The following is a 22,256-nucleotide window of genomic DNA, read 5'->3' as shown; positions in this document are numbered from 1 at the left end:
GAAAGAGTCACATATATAAATGCTTATAAGGATCTTTTTAATTCAACAAATTGAGGCATTTTTAGCTCTCGATACTAATTAAGGCTTGCACGAAATCTGTCCTGTTAGAGGCGACTACAGAGAGAAGAAAAGGACATTTCACTGCTGCAGAGCAATAATCCCGGAAAACTTCATTCATCATTTCAAAACGCAACTAAAATCATGCGTCACCCAGGTGGACCCGCATTGTGAAAACCTTCCTGCTTTTTATAATCAAGAAATCAAAAAATATATATATATGTCATATTCAATCTTTAATGAAACCAAAAACTTCCTAGAAATCTTTTTAAAAGGATAATAAAAGATTTTCTTGTATAAAACAACTAGGATTTGAATAAAAAAAAAAATCAACTTTCTATTTATCAGTTAATCAAATTAGAATATTTTTCCTTCTTTCTTTTGCTAAACAAACTATTTTTTTCCATTTTAAAGTTTTTAAGTGATTTTAATCAAAAACAAAACCTTCCAAGAACTTCCTCAACTTTAAAGAGTTCCTGTTAATCAGTCGTTTCACCAATATGCTCCTCCTACTTTATGTTTTACTGTAATATGAGGAATGAAGGGCGAATATCTCCAACACAAAAGTGGCGTTATGCGTTTCAACGGGAGGTAAATAAGCAATCCCTTGCCTGAGCAAGCTTGGTTTAAGGCAAAGGTTAAAAATACTCCTACTGCAGGCTAGGCTAACAGCTGTGTGGCTACATAAAGACAGTTGGTGACCTTCTCCGCTCGAACCAGCTGCCAGTCATGTCCCACAGCGAGCTGCACTTCCATGTCAGGGGAGGGGGCAGGACTTGGCATGTTGAAGCATCACATTTAGGAGGTCGGAGAATGTCTGCTCAGGTTGATGAGAATACGTAAACTCCTAAATCTTAGAGGAGAAATAAATCGATGGGAGAAAGAAAAGCATGAAGCGAGTGTTTTAAAGAGACCAGTAACAGATGCAGGTATCCTTGATGGGAGCAGTTTTCAGAGCCCTTGCTGTAGTTTAACAGACACCAGCCTGTCCGATCCAACAGGTGAGGAATTTGCAAATAAATCTGCGATTCATATGTATAAACAAATTAATAGTGATTCTCAGAACAGTTTTGTTTTAGACTGCTGACTGAAAATTAGCCGATCCAATCTTTTTTCCAAACCAGACTGCAAAAACCTCTAATATTCCTCTTCAGTGTGGAAACTTTCACTAAGGGGATTAAAAGATGTTTTATCCATTCAGCCTTTAACCTGCTTTTATTAGGAATTAGATGAAGAAACTTGAAATAATAATAACTGGAGCCTCTTTTCTTTGCCTTTATTAGTAAACACTGTTTTACAGAGATCACTCATATTACCTCCTCTAGTAAAAATGGCTCAGAGCAGAGAGAGGAACTTTTTCATAAATGGTCTTAAATCTGGAGCCTGATGTCAGATATTGAGCACAGTCCTGATCAGTGGATCACCACTTGTTTAGATTTGTGGTTTAGTTGTATAATCTGAGATGGTGAGCGTACAAAATAAAACATGAAGCAGGCTTTGAGTTATTTGTGTGATGTGACCTGAAGGAAAGCCAGGCTGGGCCTAAAGGCACCGATTTCCATCACAAGAATCTCTCAGAGAGAAAGGGGAGCGGATACAGCCTGGTTTTAGACAGAAAACTGGTGAAAGGAACCAAACGTCATCTGCAAACGTGGGTTATGTAGTTTAGGAAATGACCTCAGAGACATTTCAGGGGCTCATTCTTGTTAGTAATTGGGATTTAATGGGATTTAGATGATGGTTTGGTGATTTTTCAGTACTGCATCCCCCTCCCCCCTCCTTATAATCCGTGATACACCAGAGAGCGATATTCCCGCACCTTCTGTTATTCTCTCTCAGACACTAGTGTCGGCAGGATTCATTTGACTCTGGTGTCGCTATGTTTTCACAGGTGGCCTCCTCCCCGGCCTACCAACTGAGCCGATGGTAGGAGGAGAATGGAGCGAGACGCCGCGGGGGGGAGGAGCGGCCGTCCCAAACGTGGGAGGGGGGTTACACAGTTTAGTTTTGTTTCTTGGCCTCCTGGTTCCCGTAACTGGAGCCTGTTTTCTTCACCTCTGTGACCCCGATGAGACGGCGGATAGCTACAGAGGCTGGGAAGGACAAAAGAGGGAACAAAAACAACAGTGGTAAATGCTGGTGAAGATTCTCAGTCATCCAGGTCATAGTCATTCCAAAAAAGTTAAACAATAATCCACTAGACTAGTCAGACAGCCCAACAACGACCCTAAACGACTCCCTCTTAATCACAGGCATAAACCAGTATCGTATATTGCAACTACTCCCCATTCCTAAGGGGTGGACCTGTTCTTCCAGTTTAATTTGCCTATTTCTGAGCCATAACGAGGCTTTGTTGGGCTTGAAACTCAACACTAATCCAGACATTTTGAAATGAAAAAGCTTCCTGGTTGGGAAACAAAACTTCTTCAAACTTGTAAAACAAAGTCAATTTGTTTGTTTTGGACAACCACATAAAAAGGTCAAACTTATCATTTACAATTCCTTGAAGAGATTGTACTTGAATTTGTAAAGTTAAACCAGTAACTTAAAATATTCCTTAAGGATTTTATGTGAAAAACTCAAAATCCCAGGTAAATAAAAGTCAAATAGGGTGCTCCTGGATTTTTATTCATCATGAAAGAATCTGAATCCGATTTGCCATCTGGACCAGAAACCTACCAATGACGAGGAAGGTGATGAAACCAATGATGAGGAGCGGGGAGCCGCTGACGACAACGCCACATGCAAATTTGATGAGGGGCGACAACAGGAGAGCGGCCCAGAACAAGAAGTTAAGCAGCGTCCAAGGGCGGCGCGGAGGGATGATTGTAGGTCCTGGGAACTTTCCTTCTTTGTTGTACTGTTCCTGTAAGGCGTCCTGACAAAGAGAGGGTTGGATTTAATGTGGTACGATTCGTCAACATGATCATAAACAAAATGGATCCTGATCCAAAAGATATAAGCTTACCTTCTCCTGGTACAGCTTGTGCAGCCATTCGCCACACTCTTGCTCATCGTCTGGTATTTCCTCCACAGAATAACGCCTGGATGGAACAAATCAACAAGAAATGGACCTCAGTTATATCCAAAAACAAATCACCACATGAGCTGTATATTAACAGGCCCTGGTATTCGCTGGAAAGTTAATCTTACAGAGAAGGACCCACAAAAACTTTTTTTTTTTATGTTGGGCAATATAAGATGAGAGCAGCAATGGAAAGATAAAACGTAGCAATCACAACTTTATACCTCTGTTATAGTTCAATATAAATACTGAAATCTCATCTCTCACCGGTCTTAAACTAGTTTTCAAACTTTTTCTTCTTTTTATTTAAGTTATATTACTAATTGTAATGCTTTTTAAACCCTTTTATAATATTAAGATGGCTGATAAAGACTGATAGGAGTAAGGGGTTAATAATAGCACATTATTAACTTCATCATGATAAGAATTGAATATGAAATTGTGCTATGACTGATTCAGATACCATTAGGTATTTAAACTTTTAAGTTAACCCAGGCTTCTACTGTGATTTTTTCAGTCGTTGCACGCAGCTACAGCTCACACTGTACGTCCAAACTGCAGGAGTTTAGTCGTATCCAACGTCCAACACGTTTGATTTTCTCCAGACCTCATGATTCCTGATCGGGAGGTGGTCGTGAGAGGCTGATGAGCCCTCGTCATCCCCTGTGCAGTACACGACTCACGATCAGGCTGAAAGTCTACAAAGATTCGCCCCAAAAATCCCACAGTGTACGCCTGGCTTTAGTCGTTCATATTTTATATCCAACTGCTGTTCACAACAAGATCAATAATAACATTAATCATAATAATAATAATAATAATAATAACTGAAAGGCAACTCAAAATCATGTCTTACAAGCTACAAAACTTGATCTTATCTTTGGAATCTCTTTTATAATCTTTTAAAATTAAAAACAACTAATAAAGACTTTTTTTTAAAGACTTATCAGTATTTAAAATGATGTAGGCAAAAACTGAAAACTTTAAGGCTTTAAGACTGAATAGTAACACTGGAAACATGCAGTCTGTAGTTTTGACTTTAAACCACTAGGGGGCACCTTGCTAATTCATTTAAATCTCAGGAACTACCTGCTATGTTATGATACATTGCTTACAGGTTAAAATAACCAATTTTAAATAGAAATAAAATCAATAATGTATTGAGGTCCAGCATCAAACGTAGCGAACAACATGAACAGACCTCATCAATCATTCTCCTAAGCAGGTTTTTACTACCACTGGAGCCATTATTTGGAAACTATTAAGATGCTGGATTTCAGCCAGCTGCATCGTCCGACTGATAAAAAGGAAGCCACCGAATGAGCAGGAGGGAGGAAAACTTTATTATAATCTCATGCTTGATTAAAATGAAAAATGAACAAAGGGCGTAGGCTGAACTTACTTAACACGCAGGTCAGCTTTGTAGTTCTTGCCATTGACGATACCCAGCAGGGTGGGAGTCTGGTTGTCCTTGAAGTTTAGAGTCACATCGTACACAGCAGTGACTGCAACACGGAGACAAATTCAGTCAAAACAAACAAAACTGTGCGATAAGTTTTTCCCGTTAGTGTGTTGCCATGTGCTGCACCTGTGCCTTTAAGACACTTCATTGTGGTGGTGAATCCTTTGGTTCGGGGTAAAAGGTGATACTTGAGCTTGGGCAGGCCTTTACTCTCTGCAACCTGCATACTGATTTGGTGCTTCTTCTCCGTGAAGCGGGTGCCTTCACAGTACAGCAGAAACTGTGTGGAGACAGAAGCTGCGTTTATACACAAATACCAGAGAGGAAAATCACTAAAGCTAGCAGACAGAGAGTAAACCGACGCAACTCTGCCTCATTTATCAGGATGTCTGATTTAAAAACTGTATTACATGTGAAAAACATGACTAGTAGTTTTACTGTTATGATGTTTTTAGTGAACAGAAAAAGTGAAACGGATGTCTGCAAGCTCCCGTCTCAGTTTTGGGACAATATTTGGCTGTTTATTACAAACCTCTATCAGACTGGATATGAATAATACCTACAACACATTTCTTGCTACTCGTCAAAACGTCCATGCAGTACGCACCCACATATATTCAGGATAGTCTTTGAGCCTGTCCAGGCCTGCAAAGACAGTTTCTCGGTCCTCCTCCCACTTTCTTTTGCAAAAAACTATTTCTAAGAAGTACCAGGTCCAGCCGATCAAAGGAACCTTCAGCAGCTCATGTTTGGCCAGCACTTTGGAACTCTGTAGAGACGAGGAGGAAACGTTTACAGTCAGAGCGATACAAAAACAGGCACCTGGGAATTTTTTTCATCCATGCTGTTGTTTACACTTTGGAGCCAAACTGACCCCTAGGACGCCGTATCTTTCACAAATTGTCCAGCCACAGAGGAAGTCAATTTCAAAGTTGTGGTTGAGGATAATGATGACGTGCTCTTTGCCGAACTTGTCCACCGTAGCCTGGTCAGTGTACAGGGTGCATTCTGTGCCCGACCACCACTCCAGCATCATCACCAGCTCTGAATGAGAACAACAACAATCAAAGGACCAGAACAGAAAAACTAACATCAAAATAAAAAGTAAAATCACAACAATGTTCCAGCGTTTGGGCTCAATGTTTTGTCTTCCATCCAGTTAATATGTGGGAGGTTTTTAGCAGATTAAAATATCTGTGAAAGGTTAGCAGCAGCTGAGCGGTATGTGTCAGTTTGTAGTGGAAGTAGGTGAAAGTTCAACATTCAACAGACATGCCAGTGGCCTCAGCTTCCTCTGTCAGATGTGCAGGAAACACTTGGTAGATAAAGAGCCATGCAAAAGTACTCATACAAGGGCTAAACCATCAATCAGATGGATTTTTTTAACAAATTTAGTAATTGATTAATCATAACTGGAGTGTAGAGACACTAAAACGTGCCTTTAGCTGATAGAGAAACTCACTTAGAGCTGTAATTATACCAAAATAAAAAATAAATGAACATTTAGCATTTGGGAAGCGGCTGTTCCAACCATTGCATTTCCAAATTCTCCTGGGTGGTGCACGGCTTTACAGGAGTGAATAAAGTGAAAGTGATTGGTCGTTTATCAAGGGGGCGGGATTGTTGTGGCGGAAGGTTCACAAGCAAGTTTGAGTGTGGCCGGATTCTTGGAGGCATCTTGCAAGTTGCAGTTAGAGTTAGCGTCTGCTCTGCCGATAATGCAACCGTAGAAGAAGAAATGTGCTGTTTACCTGTGCAAAGAAAGAAACAACGAAAGAAAAATGTCTGAGGACTTCAGTGTTGAGGAAGAGCATGAGTTCTTTGCCGAGCTGAATGCGCACTTTCGTCTGGTTTGGTCTGCCGCGGTTTCCGTAGAGTCGTGAACGCGCTTTTAGGAAATCCTATACACTACTGTTTATGCTCTAAAAACATTCTAAATGACTTCGTTTCGAGTAAATTATGGACGCTACCCACTCAGGACACTTGGAATACATTGGACGAGCAGTATGGAGGAATATTGACACGTTTTTTGTGGACTTTTATGGACCTTTCTGCCTCGGGCGCCATAGACCTCCATTATTTGAATGTCAGCAGACAGCAAGAAGCCTCCCAGATCTCCAGATACATTTGAGATATCAAAAAAGTACTCCAGAGTGTTGTTCAGCATGGGGGTGAGTAGAAAATGAAGGCTAATCATGTTTTGGGTGTACTATTCCTTTAAGACAGGATTTTTTTAAATAGAAATTTTCTAAATTTTGGGACAATATGGTCTGATAAGGAGAACATTTGTATACATGTTTAAGCCAGAATTAATTGACATTTAAATATGATTTCCCTACAACTTCAAGATTAAAAAAAAAAACTTTGTTAATATGCTCTATCCAGAACTCCACAAGTCGAAAAGTTTAAGTTTTCACCTTGTTTAAATTCGTAAAAAGTCTTTAAGTAATTTTTGGCTATCAGATTATAATCGATTAATCGAGAAAATAATCGACAGATTAATTGACAGATTAATCGCTTTGCAAAATAAATGTTAGTTGCTTTCCTAATTCCTACCTTTGCAGCTTTTTTACTTTATCGCAACATTAACATAAACTTGAAAGCAGGGTTAGATTATAAAACATTATCCTAAGCATCTGATGCGTGGGGAAGGTTTTAATAGGACAAGCAGCTATGGAAATGGAAGAAGAGTTTCCTGGTCAGGTGAGAGTAACACCATCTAATTACTAGGGGTGTAAATCACACCCATTATAGCGATTTGATTCAGTATCAATTTCCTGACCCAACGATTCGATTATTTTCGATACTCAAGAATAAAACATGATTTGATTAATTGGTTAACTCTTTTTTGCCTTACAGGCTAGACAATGCTTCAAATTTGAAATAAAATCAATGAAAGCTGTAATATCGTTATGCATTTTATTTGAGAAACGACAGCAAAGAAGTAGCAAAATCGTAACCTCATTCACTGAAAAATAATAATGCCTCTGTTTAGTGCCACCGCAGCACTGGAGTAAATAGATAAAAAAAGACCGGAGCGCAAAAAAAAAAACATGAATCGATACTCTTGCGGACGTGTCGATGCATCGGATCATCGGCTGTTGAACTGATGCATCAATACAAAACGATTCTTTACACCCCTACAAATTACTAAACCCAGAAGAAAACAAAAAGAAACTATTAAATAGGAAGATGTTTGCAATACGGCATTAAAGTGAAACTTAGAAGAAACATGGGGTGGGTGATGTACTCACGACTCCACAGAGAGTAGGCGAGGCGGCAGTTGATTCTGCGGTAGAGCTGCCTGTTGATCGGCCAGAGGATGCACGTGCACAGCTGGATGAAGTTAATGATGAGGCCGCTCACCACAAACACAAAGCCCATCAGCAGCTGCAGGATGAACAGGCTCTTCAGGTAAGCCAGGAGAGCCATGGCTGAGGGGCCTGGAGGGGCTGAGCGGGCTCCTCTCTATACACTACGACCAACCTGAGCACAGCAGGGACAGCAAAAAGGAACCATTACCAGTGTTTGCACATCCATATAATAGTTCAGACACTATAATGTGATGCACATATAACGGAAATAAAAATATTCAGGTGGCCCCTACCACGGTGGAGTTCCTTTACAAGCCGCGCTTACACGGCCCTTCAGCCAAAACCACCGACCTGTGAACAGAACAGAGGAGGAACTCAGTAAACGATGAGGGAAGACCACAGCACTATTCGTGCAAACATATTTACCATATAAGAATAAAATAGTCTCTCTGTCTCAGCATTGGGTCTTATTTAACAAGCCAGTAAAAAGTCATCTTGGTCACAGCAACAACAAAAAGGCTTAAATTGGAAGGCAGCTGGACTTTCGCTAAGTTTTTTTTAAAGAAGTTTCAGCACCTATCCAGGAGTGTTAGTCAGTTCTGTCAGTTCGCACCACAGCAAGCTCCTCCGCCGCGGAAGGAGACATGGCTGTTGTTGGGCTCGCTGTCTGAATGACGGCGCGCACTGATACGAACAGAGAGAAAATAGGACCAATTGATAACGACGTGTGACTTTTTCAACTACAATGTTTTTGGGATGCGAAAATATCACTCTTTTGGACACATAATGTTTTGGGAAGAGAAACGTTTTATTTCGCTGTTCCTAAAAACCTGCAGGACTACTTTCGGCTTGACCAAAACTGGACGATAACTCTGCTCACAGGACGCTGCCAGGGGTAAGTCAGTGTGATTGCATGCCGCTGGTGATCGGGATGCCATACAGATTCATGTCAAAAATACCGAACTATCCCTTTAACATGTACATTGGCATCTTTAATCTAGGCCTGAAGTAAAGGCAGTATGGGCATAATAGTTTTTATTGAAAATTGTGAGAAATTACACTTTAACGGGACTTAATTTTTTTTTCTCTTTAAAATGGAAAAAGCCTCCTTTAGACAGATGTTAAAATTTGCATGAATGCTTTAAAAACACATTAGATTTATGCCAATATGTTTGTATTGTCAAATTATTAGAACTTTTATGTATTTATTTATTTTTTTTCCCAAAAGGTGACCCGCTCAGTGTTTTAGATGCCCTGAATATTCCTGCTTCAAATAAACATTTTCTAAACCAGGAAAGTTGGGAAGATTCAACACCAAAAAAAATACATAAATAAAAATTTCATTTTTTGAGGCAAACATTTTAAATTGGAAAAAAATAAATGTGCAATATTCTAATAAAGTAGAAAAAATAACAGAGCAGGTAAAATAAAAAAAATAAAAAAATTTGCAAATAATTTGTTTAGTTTTTATGACCAAGGGAAAAAAACTATCTGGACACCCCAGTCTTAACATGACTAGGGATTTCACAATACAAAAATTTTACACTTGATATCCAGGAAATAATTTGATCCCAAATAGAAAATTCTATATAAAATGAGGATAAAAGAATGCCCAATCAATGAATATAAATATATTTATCAACAGATTTGGGTATTTTCCTTTACTGTGAATAAAATCTAGAAATCTAAAATGAACAACAAAAATATGTGAGATGGACTTTTTAGCAAATTAGTACTGAATCCAGATACAGTGTTTGAGTATAATTTCTTCTATGCTGTAAAAATATACCATTACTCAAAGTTATCATTCCATATAGAATCGAATGGCGTTTGGTTAAGAAGTATCTTGTTTGCACAAAGCTTGAAATTTTTACTTTTCAAAATATATAATTAAAGCCAGAATGGTAGAAAATTAAAAGGAAAAAATCTTTTTGACATCAGATTAATTAGTAATGTGAATTCTGGTTTATTATAGTGAAGAATAAGAAATTATGATCTAATAAATGATTAATAGCCTCAGCCCAAGATGACCCTGTGTCCCACATCCAAGTCCAGGCTGCTCCTGCAAGGAATGCTGGTCTAAATCGAAACGTATCCGATTTTCTTTTTTTTGTTTAAAGCAGACATTATAACAGCTACAATGTTTTTAATGATTCACACACTAAACTGTAGGTCAATTTAATAAAAAAAAATGATTACAAAAGGAGGCCTCATGTAGGAAGAAATGTACCGGTAGGTTAAATCGACAATCACAGCTTGTGTAGAAAGTGGACAACAGAACAAACAATCCTGAATGGAGGGTTCCCACATCTGCAGCAAAGCCCATTAGTGTAAGTTAAGCCCATTTTAATGCAGTTCTGACCAAAATTTCTAATCTGTGGTCTAAAAACCCCTCGGTTCTCCAGGACGGCTCCACTGACTGGCTTTGGTAAAACAGCAAACTCTGTTATATTTTTGTTTTACATGGGATCCTCTGCTTATAATAAGTACTTAGAAAGCCACTGTCATGTTTACGGATATGAATTCAACACTGCAGAGATGCAGAGATATATGCAATTTTTTTTACAATATGTTCAAACAAAAATGATGAATTTAAAATTATCTCAGTAAACCGACCAATCATGCTTTAGCTTAGCCAACATTAATTAGATGTATTAACATCAGGACCTCCCTGTAACAATAAATGACCCAATAAAGGCCTTTCTCTAATAAAAGTTGCTGCTTCTTTTTGCTCGCTGAGTTTCTAAGGACATAACTTCCAGAAAAGCAGGGAAAAAAAGCAACATATTTCATCCTAGTTCCAGTCATATTTTGGGGCCAGTGAATGTCAAAATGTAGGATTAAATTAGTTACAGATCTGAGGTTTATCAGCTTTAAGTTTGCTTAAATGTCTCAGTATCATGTTAAAGATGGGACCATTTTGTCAATAACAGATCATGGTACATTTTATCTCAAAAGCTAAGAGGTTGGTAATTATTAGACAAACATGCTTGACCAAATCCCAAACGAAGAGTGGTGAGGATAAATCCACTCCATACCTGCCAGGCAGCCATTAACAACAGCTTTTAAATAACTCCTGTACTTTGTTAGAAAAGCTGAGCATTTCTCAAACAGCTAATGCATGTTTCCATTCACTTTTCTTCCCTTTTAAAATCACGGTTTTATTCATGTTTTACTCATTTATTCAAATGCACAAGCTTTACAACTTAGGTTACATAGCATTATAATTACTTTATAAAGACAATATGGACATTTTTACTGAACAATATCTTTAAAATAGCCTTTTTATTTGACTGTTTTGGCTACAATATTGTTTGATGAGCAGACTGACACCTCAGTAGTTCAGCCCCAATTCATCTGTAAGCCTGTAGCCTATTTCCTGAATTTACATCAGGTCAGAAGTTCCCGCACAGTCATGCTGATGTGACGTCCTGCGTGTCCATGTTGAATGGGTCCAACCTAGCAAACAAAGCGTTATACTCAAGATGGGTTTTCTGGATACAGAGGCGACCGGCATCCAGCTCAACTCGGACACAAATGGCAACTCAAAGTAAGGTGAACAAAGTTAAAAATAAAACACATTAAACACACAGACACAAAACAAACTTGTCAAATATGAGCGTGTGCTACAAGAACGAGCAGAAGAGTGCTGCAGTTCCGTGCTTTGGCCACAAGTGGCAGTATCATTAGAAGACTTCACCATGCCTCCTTAATTAGGCGTCTCTGCTTGTGAACCAAGTATTTCCACGCCTAAGTAACCCAGCTTCAACACCTACAGTAAACTTTATATCCGTTCCTAGCAAGAAGCTTCAGACAACTCAATTAATCAACACCAAACCCAACTCTTTTCTCTAAGGTAATGAATAAAGCAAGAGAAACAATTCAGTTTAATTTTCCAAGCATTTAGGAGAAGATCCTTGTTAAAGGTACATGAAGGACCCAAGTGACCAAAGGTTTTTCTGGCAAGTAAAAGGGAGATTAAAGCCAACCCTCCCCTGCTTGAAGCTAACAGCTATGCTAACAATTGCTTTGTAAATACCGCAAAAAGCATGAAACTGTGGGATTCTTCCCTCACGGTTATCACAAAATTTGAATCTCATACTGTGTAATAGTCAAAGTACCCATGAAAGGTGGACTTTAAATGAAGGAAAACGGATAACCGCTAGCACTGAGTAAGCAAAACAGAATGGAAGCTTTATTCAGATTTGTTTGAATTTCACTGCAATGATAAAAAAAATTTTTTAAAGTACATTATATTCCAGACAGGCCTGCAAAGTCTGATTCAGGTTACAATAAGCAGCACAACAAAGACTGTTTAAGATTAAAACTAACTTCTAATCTACATGAAGCGAGGTTCATTGGTCAGATAGGGGGTCCCTGTTAGACGAAATGCTCCAGAAAGCAGCATAGGACACCTGCACCAAGTGTGGGTAAAAAAAAAAGCCTCTCTTCCATGACGACTGTGGGTGGAAACCCCTATCTGTATAACCGGTTACCAACAGCCGTGTTTGCACACGAGCCGACAAAGGACTCGCTTCTCCCTTAGCGGTCTCTCACATTCATCTAAAACAAATAATCATAATGATTCCAAAACAAACAAATCACATTAAGGTTCGATGTCTTGATTTTTCTACAATCAGGAATATGATTTCTATCTTATTGTGGCTCAGTCTCAACGATCAGAAACTGTTGGTTTGTTTCACCCCAAGCTGCCAACCAGACTGCCTGCTTGGCCAAATGCTTTGCTGCTGCAGCATGCTGGGCTCAGGCAGACGGAGGCATTTCCAAATACAACATGAACTTTGCTCTCATTCCTCTTTCTGAAGACACTCCTTTCCGAGTCCATTTATGCAATGAGCAAGATCAAACATGTAAACTACAAGAGACTCAACTAAATAAAGAGTTTGACATAGCTTTCGAAAGATGGTTTAATGGTTAATTGTGATTAATACACTTTCATGTGCAATCCAACCCGTCCTCAGTGCAGCTGGCCTTTGTTATCAGCCAACAGTGTGGAAAACAAACCTGGAACATCTGTAAACAACCTTTCCTGTCAGTTTGTTTTACTTCTTGTTCTCCCAAAACCAAAACAAACATATTCATTCATTCCCTCCTTCCCTGTAGCATGAGAGAAGGAAAACATGTACAGGTGGCTCGGTGTAAAAAATATATGTAGTTAAACACAATAGAGGCCTCAATGGTGAGCAAACAGCCTGGAGGAAAAGATAAGTAATGCTGATTGGGTTAAAGCTGCTTAAGGCTGGGTTGCTGCCTCTGCTCTACATCACCCAAATATAGCATTTATGCTAAAAAAATTACCATATTTCTGTTGACATTTACAGTATAAAAAGTTTCAAAATGCAAATGACACCAGAGGAAAAGTGAGGCAAACTTTAAAACTGATTAAATACCAAGAAACACCTAAGATGCACGTAGAGGATCTTCTAAAAAGCATAGTAAAATCCGGTTGGACACATCCTGTCATACCACAGCCGCACAATTAAACACCTGTCCTTCGTTGAACTTACCAGTAGACATAGTAGGCCAAGGCCATGAACACCATGGCCCCACAGATTCCTGTGAAGATTATGACAGCACTCTGGTTCAGCATTTTGGCTCTTTGGATCCCACCAAAGCCAAAAAGTACAAAAATATGAAAGTAAAAGCCCACACAGAGCAGTGGATGGTTACAGGCTGGCCTGCTTCATAGCCGCGATAATCCCACAGTTGGGAAAAGGGGAGATTATGATGATGACAGCAGAATACAGCCAGATCCCAGGACCAGATCAGCATAGGCGAAGAAGCTGTGCGCTGAGTAAAGCCTTGCCCATCAGCAGCAAGGAAAAAATATATTTTTTTTTAAATGTCACCAAAAAGAATGCATTTCCATTCTGAGAGAGCGATCCAAGCAAATTGCAGCCAAAATGAATAATCTTTAGAGATTCTGTAGAAAGATGGTTTACTTCTGGAAGGCAGGAGCTGCACATGTACAGTAAGCAGAGTCTTGGATTCACATCCTCTAATCCAGAGGATCAGATTAGGGCTGATTAGAAGGCTATGTGCACCCTGAATATGTCACATCCCATTAACACAGAACAAGACACGCTTCTTTCTACCAGGACACTGATGGCATCTGTTGTGGTACAAGATTTTCTTAGAAATCAGGGCTTTAGCCACCTACTGATATGACCTTACATTAAGAAGCTAACAGATTCCAGAGATGATTGAATTTAATCTAATACACCTCTGTGTTTCTTCTACCTGCCAATGTCCGCCTTTTATAAAGTATTCGTACTGCTTGAATTCGCCTCATTTTGCTGCATTAAAATTCCCCTTTTTTTAAATAAAAAAATAACTTCCTGTTGACAGCTTGCTCCACCTGAGCTGGGAATCTCTACAGCTCCTCCAGAGTAACCATCGGCCTCGATGCTCTCTTTTGGAGGAACATTTCTTTACTTTGAATTTTGTTTCAATTGTTTTTTGACTAGTTTATATTTGGGGTTATTTCCAATGATTTGTTTTTTGCAGTATGTTAATAATTTAATTTCCTATTCTGTATTTGTAAGCCAGCCACAAAGATCAGGCACTATTTTTGTGAGTATGAGTACCAATAAAGGGCCAGCATCAGGCTTTTAGCTAGCAATGCGTACGGCCATACATTTCACGCCCTTTACTAAAATAAAGACATACTTTACATCCTGTTTTTCCCCTGAAATCTTCACTCCAATGTTCAAAGTTTAACTAGAAGAGATGCTGGAGTTGGAAAAATATAACTTTTGCTGCTCGATGCGCCACATCAACCAATCAGAGAAGCTGATCTGGAAGGTGGCCGGGAGACAGACAGCGCTCCTGATGCAGAGCGCTATGATAACTCTACTAGAAAATTCATTAATGCCTAAATTAACTTTAAATGTTGAAACCTGCCTGCAAAATATGTTCGCCTTTATTATTCTGGGGCTTGCAGTTTGTACCACATACCTGAAAAATACCAACGTTTACATCCAGCAGCCACAAATAGTAAGAAATCCACCAGTACGCGACTGGGCCTAAGGGAGCCGGTGCTGGGGATTCCCAGTGACAGCACACCGCCTGTAGGTGGTGATCTGAGCGGCTCCAACAGCGAAATTTTTAAAGGGAAACACAGGTTTTATTTTTTTATATTGGGCCCTTGATTTTACATTATTACATCATGTTCTACTCACCCATATGAGTTTTGTGTCATTTGGAGCTGTTCTGAAGATATTTGGTTAGGTTATACCCAAGTAACGTCTTCCTATGGGCAACGAGTTGAAGGCACAAACCAAACTGTTCAGAATTTATCCTCTATGGTAAGCCAGCATTCATCACATGTAGGCGAATCACTGTCCCCCAGACATCCGCAGTCATATTTTTTATATTTATATCTTTTAAAAACAAAGTGGCAGGGGTTTCTTTTCTACTAAAGCAGAAGAAACAACAGAAAATGTTTTTTTTTTTTTTTTTTTTTGTTTATTGTTTGCTAAACTAAAAACTGTAAGATACAACTTCCAGGGTTTGGACATTTTAAAGAAATATGCCCACAGTGCATCAGCAGTTCTCTGATACAAGCTTGCTTGAGTCTGCAAAATGGTAAACTGCAAAAGGTTCAAGGTGTACCAAAAAATAAGGACAGGCAATTTAAATGGAATAAGAATAAATAAATAAAAAACGTTTGCACGCAATCAATGCATTTTTGGATACATTATCCATAGGGAAATGACCCACAATAGAACACCACTCCTTTAAGAGAAACGTTCATGATTTCAGTGAGACTGTGGAGACAAGCTGTCCGACGTTAAAGAAGAACGCTGTTAAAGGTCACAGACCCACCCGGAGGCCCCACCACCAGGCACAGAGACCAGAAGGAGATAAAAATATATTGTGATCCCTGAAGAGTGAATTCTGTTCATGTTTCACTGCCCACACTCTTCACATGGCATTAGTGCGCTGCCCTGGACCCAAACTACCTTAAAGCTGCAGTCTGTAACATTGAGAAGAGAGCAGACTTCGACTAAAAATTTGAAGAAAAACAGGTTTCATGCCACTCCCCCACCCTCTCTGCTTCACTCATGCCCCACCTCCAAGCTCCACCCCTCTCACAGCATCTGCGCGGCTACCGCATGCGACCAGAAAGGGGGGGGGGATTCAGCGTGTGTGAGCTGTGATTGACACTCCATCAGACGCTCCTCTGGCTGTGATTGGTTGTTTTGACTTGTCCCGAATTATTCTTTCCAGATTGAAATACAGGCAGTAGGCGGGACCAATTGAAGCAGTTTTTTTCACAGGTTACATATCACATGTACTGCTGTCTGGGCATAGGGACAGTTTTAACCAATATGACAAAAAAGTGATTTTTTAAAACTTACAGACTTCAGCTTTAAGGAACACTGCTGTACTTAGGAAGAACATAGAAAAATATTGCTGTTGGTGAGAGGAAATAAAAGCAGCCACATATCTTCCAGTTTCTGGGTTGTTTACAGTGATATGAAGCGAATAGAGCCATAGTAACAAACCAATCATTTACCAAAAAACAACAGCCATTTTAAGGCAGTTTCTGTATACTTTCCAAAATCACAATATTTGAGAATTTATGAAACTTTTGTCATTTGTACAACATTATAGGCATTTAATATAAATATTTCGAGACTGTAAAACTGCTTATTGGATGTTTAGACTACAACTCTCTCCATAGAACTATAATAGGGCTGCAACTAAAGACTCTTTTGCAAAACGATGAATCTGTCAATATTGTTTTTTTGATTAATCGATTAATAATCGGATAACAAAAAGTTCCTTAAAGAAGATTTTTTACAAAATTAAACCAGGTGAAACTAAAACATTTCCACTTGACTGACAAAATATTTTTTTTATCTTAAATTTAAAATGTTTAAAGCTACAGTGTGTAATAATTACAGGGATATACAGTCAGAAATGTAATATATTATACATAACTATGTTATTTTATCATCATCTATGAGCTCAGCCTCTTAACCTTAATATTTGCGTTGCCTTAGAATTCGTTATTTATGATTACATAGGAGCGGGTCTCGCAGCCATGGAGGCTGACATCTTTGCGCTACGGCAGCGCAGAGCAAACAAACTAGCGATTGCGAGATCGCCAAAATGTCACAACGATGTAGAAAAAATAACGGGTATATTTATTATCTTAAGTCTACATGAAATCTATACCCTACACAGACTAATGAAATACTATCTGTAAAATTATCTATGTAAACAAACCTCATCACTTGAGAAGGTAGGTGATGCGGACGTCGTGGAAGACATTTTGTCCCGTAACGCTCGCCGTACTGTTGGGGGGGAAAAGGGGTGGGGGGGGGAGATGTTCATGTTGCTGCAGTCTGCAGTCTGACCACTAGATGTCGCTAAAAGTTACACACAGTAGCTTTAAATTTCTTTTTTAAATGTTAGTATAATTACTGCTCCAAGTGGGCCGCTCTGTCAGCTTAAGGCATATTTTACAGTCTCTATACTCCAGTTAACGATTAATCGATTACTAAATTAGTTGACGATTATTTCAATAACCGGATAATCACAATCAGATTCATTGTTTCAGCTCTAAACTAAAATATTTAACACAAATAAAATGTACAATAGGAGCAACAAAAAAAAACACTTCCAAATAAAGTACAAGTCAAACCTATTTAAAAATGTTATATAAAATATCTTGCAGCAGCCTATAACTCACTGTAACTGTATTGCTGTGTATGATAATAATAATAAAAAAAAGAAATGGCCTGATGGATACCTGATGCAGCTAATTTGCCAATAATGAAAGCAAATATCTGAACTGATTGTTAGATCAGTGCATCTTTAAAAAAATAATAATAATCATAGAAGACCAAATACTTGTATTTGCCATTTTAATCAAGCGGGCCACATGTCCTGAGGTGCCCTGTCCTGCATGTAATAGAAACGTCTCTGCTCAAACAACCTGATTTATTGATAGCTCATCTGCATGTTATCAACTGCAACAGAGAAGCTGTTAATAGTCCATACAATTAAGTTGCAACAAATCTATGCTAAAGCAAAAAGCCACTATACGTACAGCATGCAGTGGCTTAGGTGAGTTTTGGTCTAGTAGTTAGAGCAGTGCGCTTGTGCTCTGAGAAGGTTACAAGTACCCGATTCGATCCCCACAGACGGCACTCTGGGTCCCTGAGCAAGACCCTTAACCCCCACAATGCTCCCCAAGGGGATGGGTTAAGTGCAGAGGTAAATTTCTCCAGGGTGAGATTAATAAAGTTCAATTATAATAAAGTGTTTTTACTTTAAATGATCAATCTTTTTTAAAAGGATTTAAAATCCCAACCCTCTAGACATTTTATTCATGCAGAAGGAACATTGATTAGCCGACACAAAAAGAAGGCCAGGCCAACATAAAGCTATAAAATAACATCAGAATTAGCAGCAAACTATGTTGACATTTTCAACAAAGTGTAAAATAATCCCCCTAACTACTCATATTTAGTATCCTACTCATCTGAAATTGGGTTATTCCAGAAAAGACAAGTCTAACAAACAATTAGTTCAAGCTGAATGGCTCTGCGTTCCTAAAACAGGATTATAAACCCCTTCAAAGCTGCCTCAGCACTTTGTGGGGATGTGGCCACACTAATAGGCAGGCAGTGACTAATAAGACCCAGCGATACCCAACCGCCTTGTTCCTGGTGTTGGGAGAAAGAGAGGACTAATGGCAAAGGGGTGAAATCAATGCACCTAAAGCCTCTGTGCTCTTACCTATTCTCTCCTAATATTGAATAATAAATTACCGTCTAAATTCATTAAAGCATTTGATTTCTCTTTCCAAGAAATCAGTTCTTTGATAAGCTCTTATCAATGCACATATACCTCAAAGTCCCATAGGCCACCAGAGGGAACGATAGGTGGATAAGGGAGATCAATGGGTTACCAGTACGTGTCCACATGAGACTGAACTTTGTTCAAACACGTTTGGAAGTAGACCTCTAATCAGGACACTTTATTTTATTTGCACCATGTTTTCTGAGCTCAACAAAGCATTTATTTCCACACTTTGGTTCAAGGCAAAGAAAAAACTAGTTGATGATGTTTGAGACCTTCATTAAACTAGACTGAACATGAAAAACATCTTGAGCAGAAATAAAGATGACTGTACGAAGCAGCCCACAGTCTCAGCCTGGAATTGACATATAGATCTCTCAGAGCAGGAAGCTTTACATTAAAATTTAATTAGCGATGTGAATGTGTGCAGAGCCGGCACTAGTCAAAAGACTACCTGGGTGCAAAGTTTGGCCTGTCTTTACTTTTTATACCATTTATTTAGGCCTGATGAAGGTACATGGCCACCGATCTGCAAAACTAGAAAAGATTGAAGTGATAAAGGTTTTGAAACTTAAGGAGAATAGCTGTGTGTCTGTGACGGAAAGGTTTTAAGAGAAAAAGGACAAACAATTTTTAATAATCCCACAATGAGAGCCCTTCTCTTTTTCCCTTTTATAATCAACTCAATGAAATCAGCCTCGGCTCAGATTGGCTGGCTTGAATATGTAACAGAAAAAACCTTTCAGATTTATAGTGATTTAAAAAAAAAAGGAGAAAAAAAATCTAATAAGCAGGAGTGTATTCGCAAGTATTTCTAGATAGGAAGATGGAGTACAAAGACTAGTTTGAGGTATGAGACATGTACAATACATCAATACAATGCACCATGCGGCAAAAATCAAAGCACCTCGACCTGGATAAATAAACATAGGAGCACATTCACTGCAATCAAAAGAACATAGCGCTTTAAATAATCTACATAGGGCTAAAACAATTAATCGGCTTAATCGTGATTAGTTGGTTATTGAAATAATCGTCAATTAAGTTAGTAATTGATTATTCGTTAACTGGAGTATAGACTCTAAAACATGCTTTTAGCTGACAGAGAGACCCACTTAGAGCAGTAATTATACTTTGTTAAAAAAAAAAAATTATATATATATATATATATATATATATATATATATATATATATATATATTGCATTCAAGTTAAAAAAATGTTTTCATATGTCAATGTGCTCTATCCAGAACTCATCAAGTGGAAAAGTTTGTTTCACCTGGTTAAATTTCATAAAAAAAAAAAAATCTTCTTTAAGGAACCTTCTGCTATCAGATTCTTAATTGATTTATGGAAAAAATAAACAGATTAACAGATTTGCATTCTTATTTTACAGATAGAATCAGACTGCAGAGCTTCTGCATATCTTAAACGTTTGTTTCTGGCATCATTATATTAGTAAAGAGAGTCATAAATCTTTTTTTAAACAGAGCACAGAGAGAAGTAGGGAGATCTGCAGATTTAAATGTGAACAGGTTTACTGGGATATGCAACACGCAATAAATATATATTTGGGCAAATTTTTGGAAAATACAAAAAAGCATGGAAAGCATTCGGGTTGAGTAACTGCAGGTCAATCAGCCATCACCAGAGTGTCCCCACCAACTTTCATCACAAAGTTACACCCTTGATGTGCATGAATATAGTTTTATGCTTTGCAAAAAAACAAAATATTTTTGAAGGTTTTAATAATGCAATATCCTTTCTACTGAATGCATCTGTGACACAAATAGCTTAAAAGCCAGGAGGAACTAGTGCACTTCCCCTTAAATGTAGTATTGCCTATGTTAGTGGTTTTTTGTCAAAAAGACCAAAAATACAGTGACACAGCTTTAAAAAAAAAAAAAAAAAGTCAAAAGGCAAAAGTACACCAAACATCCAACATCAGATTATCCACATTAGCAACAAAATAATCCCTATCAGAATAACATTCACTTTTCAGGCTCCTCTATTCCAAGATTACACTCTGCTCCTCATATGCAGGAATAATTAGATGAACTCAGGTAACCTTTATGCGGGTGTGAGTGCTGCAGGTCACTTGTGTTTTTATAATGAGTCATGACTAAACTGTCTTGCAACTCCATGTGGATCTAAATGCCAGGCTGCGACACGACAGGCTGAAAGAACTGGCCAGCACTGACAGAGCTTATCTTATCACACACACATGGCTTTATGCGGTTACAGAACAACTAGATAACTTCAAACTTGACGGCGAGGAAATATTCGCCTTGAAATTAAAATATGTATAAACTGCAAGAATTGTGATCGTTATTTAAATGGGTGAAATCTGGCAGCAAAACACTGCAAAGTAAAACTACTGCTGCAACTCAGAGAGCTGGAGCCATACTAGCTTGCTAGCATGCTTAGTTAGCTACATTTGTGTCGCAGTGAAAAAAAAATGTTTTAGGTCTGAATGTGGGAGAATTTTCATTAACAACGAAGTGATTATAAAAGTCAACTTTATCCACGCTGACAACGTCGTGTTTAATTTAGAGACTGCAGCTAAGCTAAGCTAGTTAGCTGCTGACATTGGCAGCAGGAGTCAGTAACGGTTCTCTGTTCTTACCTGCAGGAGGATCAGTCTGTGGATTTAGCGACACTTTTTTCTGCTTTCTGCTCCAAAGGAGGGCGTAAAGTGCATCTGTAAATGAACGCAGGCTGTCTGCTCCTCCTTTTCCTGGGGGGAAAAAAATGCAGCAGAATTGACTTCAGGTGAAGGGATTTAGACGGACTCTATTGTTTGTCCGTTAAAGCAGCACATTTCAGCTGAAGGTAGCTGCTGGTCCTACATCCGGTCCGGCCCCTCATTTATTTCCACGGATCGATAGGAAAACCCAGTCCTGATCTACGGAAGTGGATTAGGGCCACTGAAAAAAATAAAAAAACTTCACTGATTTTTACATTTTATTTCAGTTTAATATGGTAAATGGCATGTACTTATATAGCGCCTTTATTCAAGTTAGGAGACCTGACCAAAGCGCTTTACACTACATTCATTCACCCATTCACACACACACTCATGGTGGCAAGCTACATTGTAGCCACAGCTGCCCTAGGGCTCACTGACAGAAGCGAGGCTGCCGTACACTGGCGCCACCGGGCCCTCTGACCACCATCAGTAGACAATGCAGGTGAAGTGTCTTGCCCAAGGACACAACGACAATGAAAGTCGGAGTCGGGGCTTGAACCGTCAACCCTTCGATTACATCCAACGCCACTGTCGCCCACATATGGGGAAAATGTCAGCATTCTGAGATTGAAGTCAAAATTCTCAGGATGCCGACTTTTTTTCCCCTCAGAATTCTGACTTAAAATAAAATTAAAGTCAGAATTCTGAGGAAAAATTTCAGAATTCTGAGATTAAAGTCAACATTCTTAGATCAAAATCACAATTCTGAGGGAAAAGGTCAGAATTCTGAGATTAAAGTTAGAATTCTGAGATTAAAGTCAGTATTCTGAGGAAAAAAGTCTGAATTTTGAGATTAAAGTAAGAATTCTG

The 22,256-nt window shown here is 38.7% G+C and overlaps 1 protein-coding gene across 2 annotated transcripts; it reads right to left on the bottom strand.

Moving 5' to 3' along the window:
* Positions 1 to 436: 436 nt before the first annotated feature.
* Positions 437 to 21,544, bottom strand: agpat3 (1-acylglycerol-3-phosphate O-acyltransferase 3). 2 transcript variants are annotated; one of them, XM_038276367.1, is made up of 10 exons: positions 21,324 to 21,544; positions 8,152 to 8,209; positions 7,799 to 8,030; positions 5,419 to 5,588; positions 5,152 to 5,313; positions 4,671 to 4,824; positions 4,485 to 4,587; positions 3,026 to 3,101; positions 2,737 to 2,935; positions 437 to 2,150 (listed from the first exon to the last, which is right to left on the bottom strand). In XM_038276367.1, the coding sequence occupies exons 3-10, from the start codon at positions 7,974 to 7,976 to the stop codon at positions 2,059 to 2,061; spliced, it is 1,134 nt and encodes a 377-aa protein (XP_038132295.1). In that variant the 5' UTR covers positions 7,977 to 8,030; positions 8,152 to 8,209; positions 21,324 to 21,544; the 3' UTR covers positions 437 to 2,058. The 2 variants fall into 2 exon arrangements, with proteins under 2 accessions (XP_038132295.1, XP_038132296.1); XM_038276368.1 differs by lacking the exon at positions 21,324 to 21,544 and adding an exon at positions 13,387 to 13,661.
* Between the last annotated feature and the right edge of the window lie 712 nt (positions 21,545 to 22,256).

Source organism: Cyprinodon tularosa, unplaced genomic scaffold, assembly GCF_016077235.1.
Source record: "Cyprinodon tularosa strain WSP-4 unplaced genomic scaffold, ASM1607723v1 ctg124, whole genome shotgun sequence".
NCBI classification, from domain to species: Eukaryota; Metazoa; Chordata; class Actinopteri; order Cyprinodontiformes; family Cyprinodontidae; genus Cyprinodon; species Cyprinodon tularosa.
This window is presented reverse-complemented; position numbering and strand designations above follow the sequence as displayed.

Excerpts from the sequence above, each read along its gene's own strand:
- agpat3 (XM_038276367.1), bottom strand. The coding sequence starts at position 7,976 with ATGGCTCTCCTGGCTTACCTGAAGAGCCTGTTCATCCTGCAGCTGCTG. Across the intron at positions 4,825-5,151 it reads ACTATCCTGAATATATGTGG|TTTCTGCTGTACTGTGAAGG; the intron begins GTGCGTACTGCA and ends GTCTCCACACAG. Across the intron at positions 2,151-2,736 it reads CATCACCTTCCTCGTCATTG|CCTCTGTAGCTATCCGCCGT; the intron begins GTAGGTTTCTGG and ends TGTCCTTCCCAG.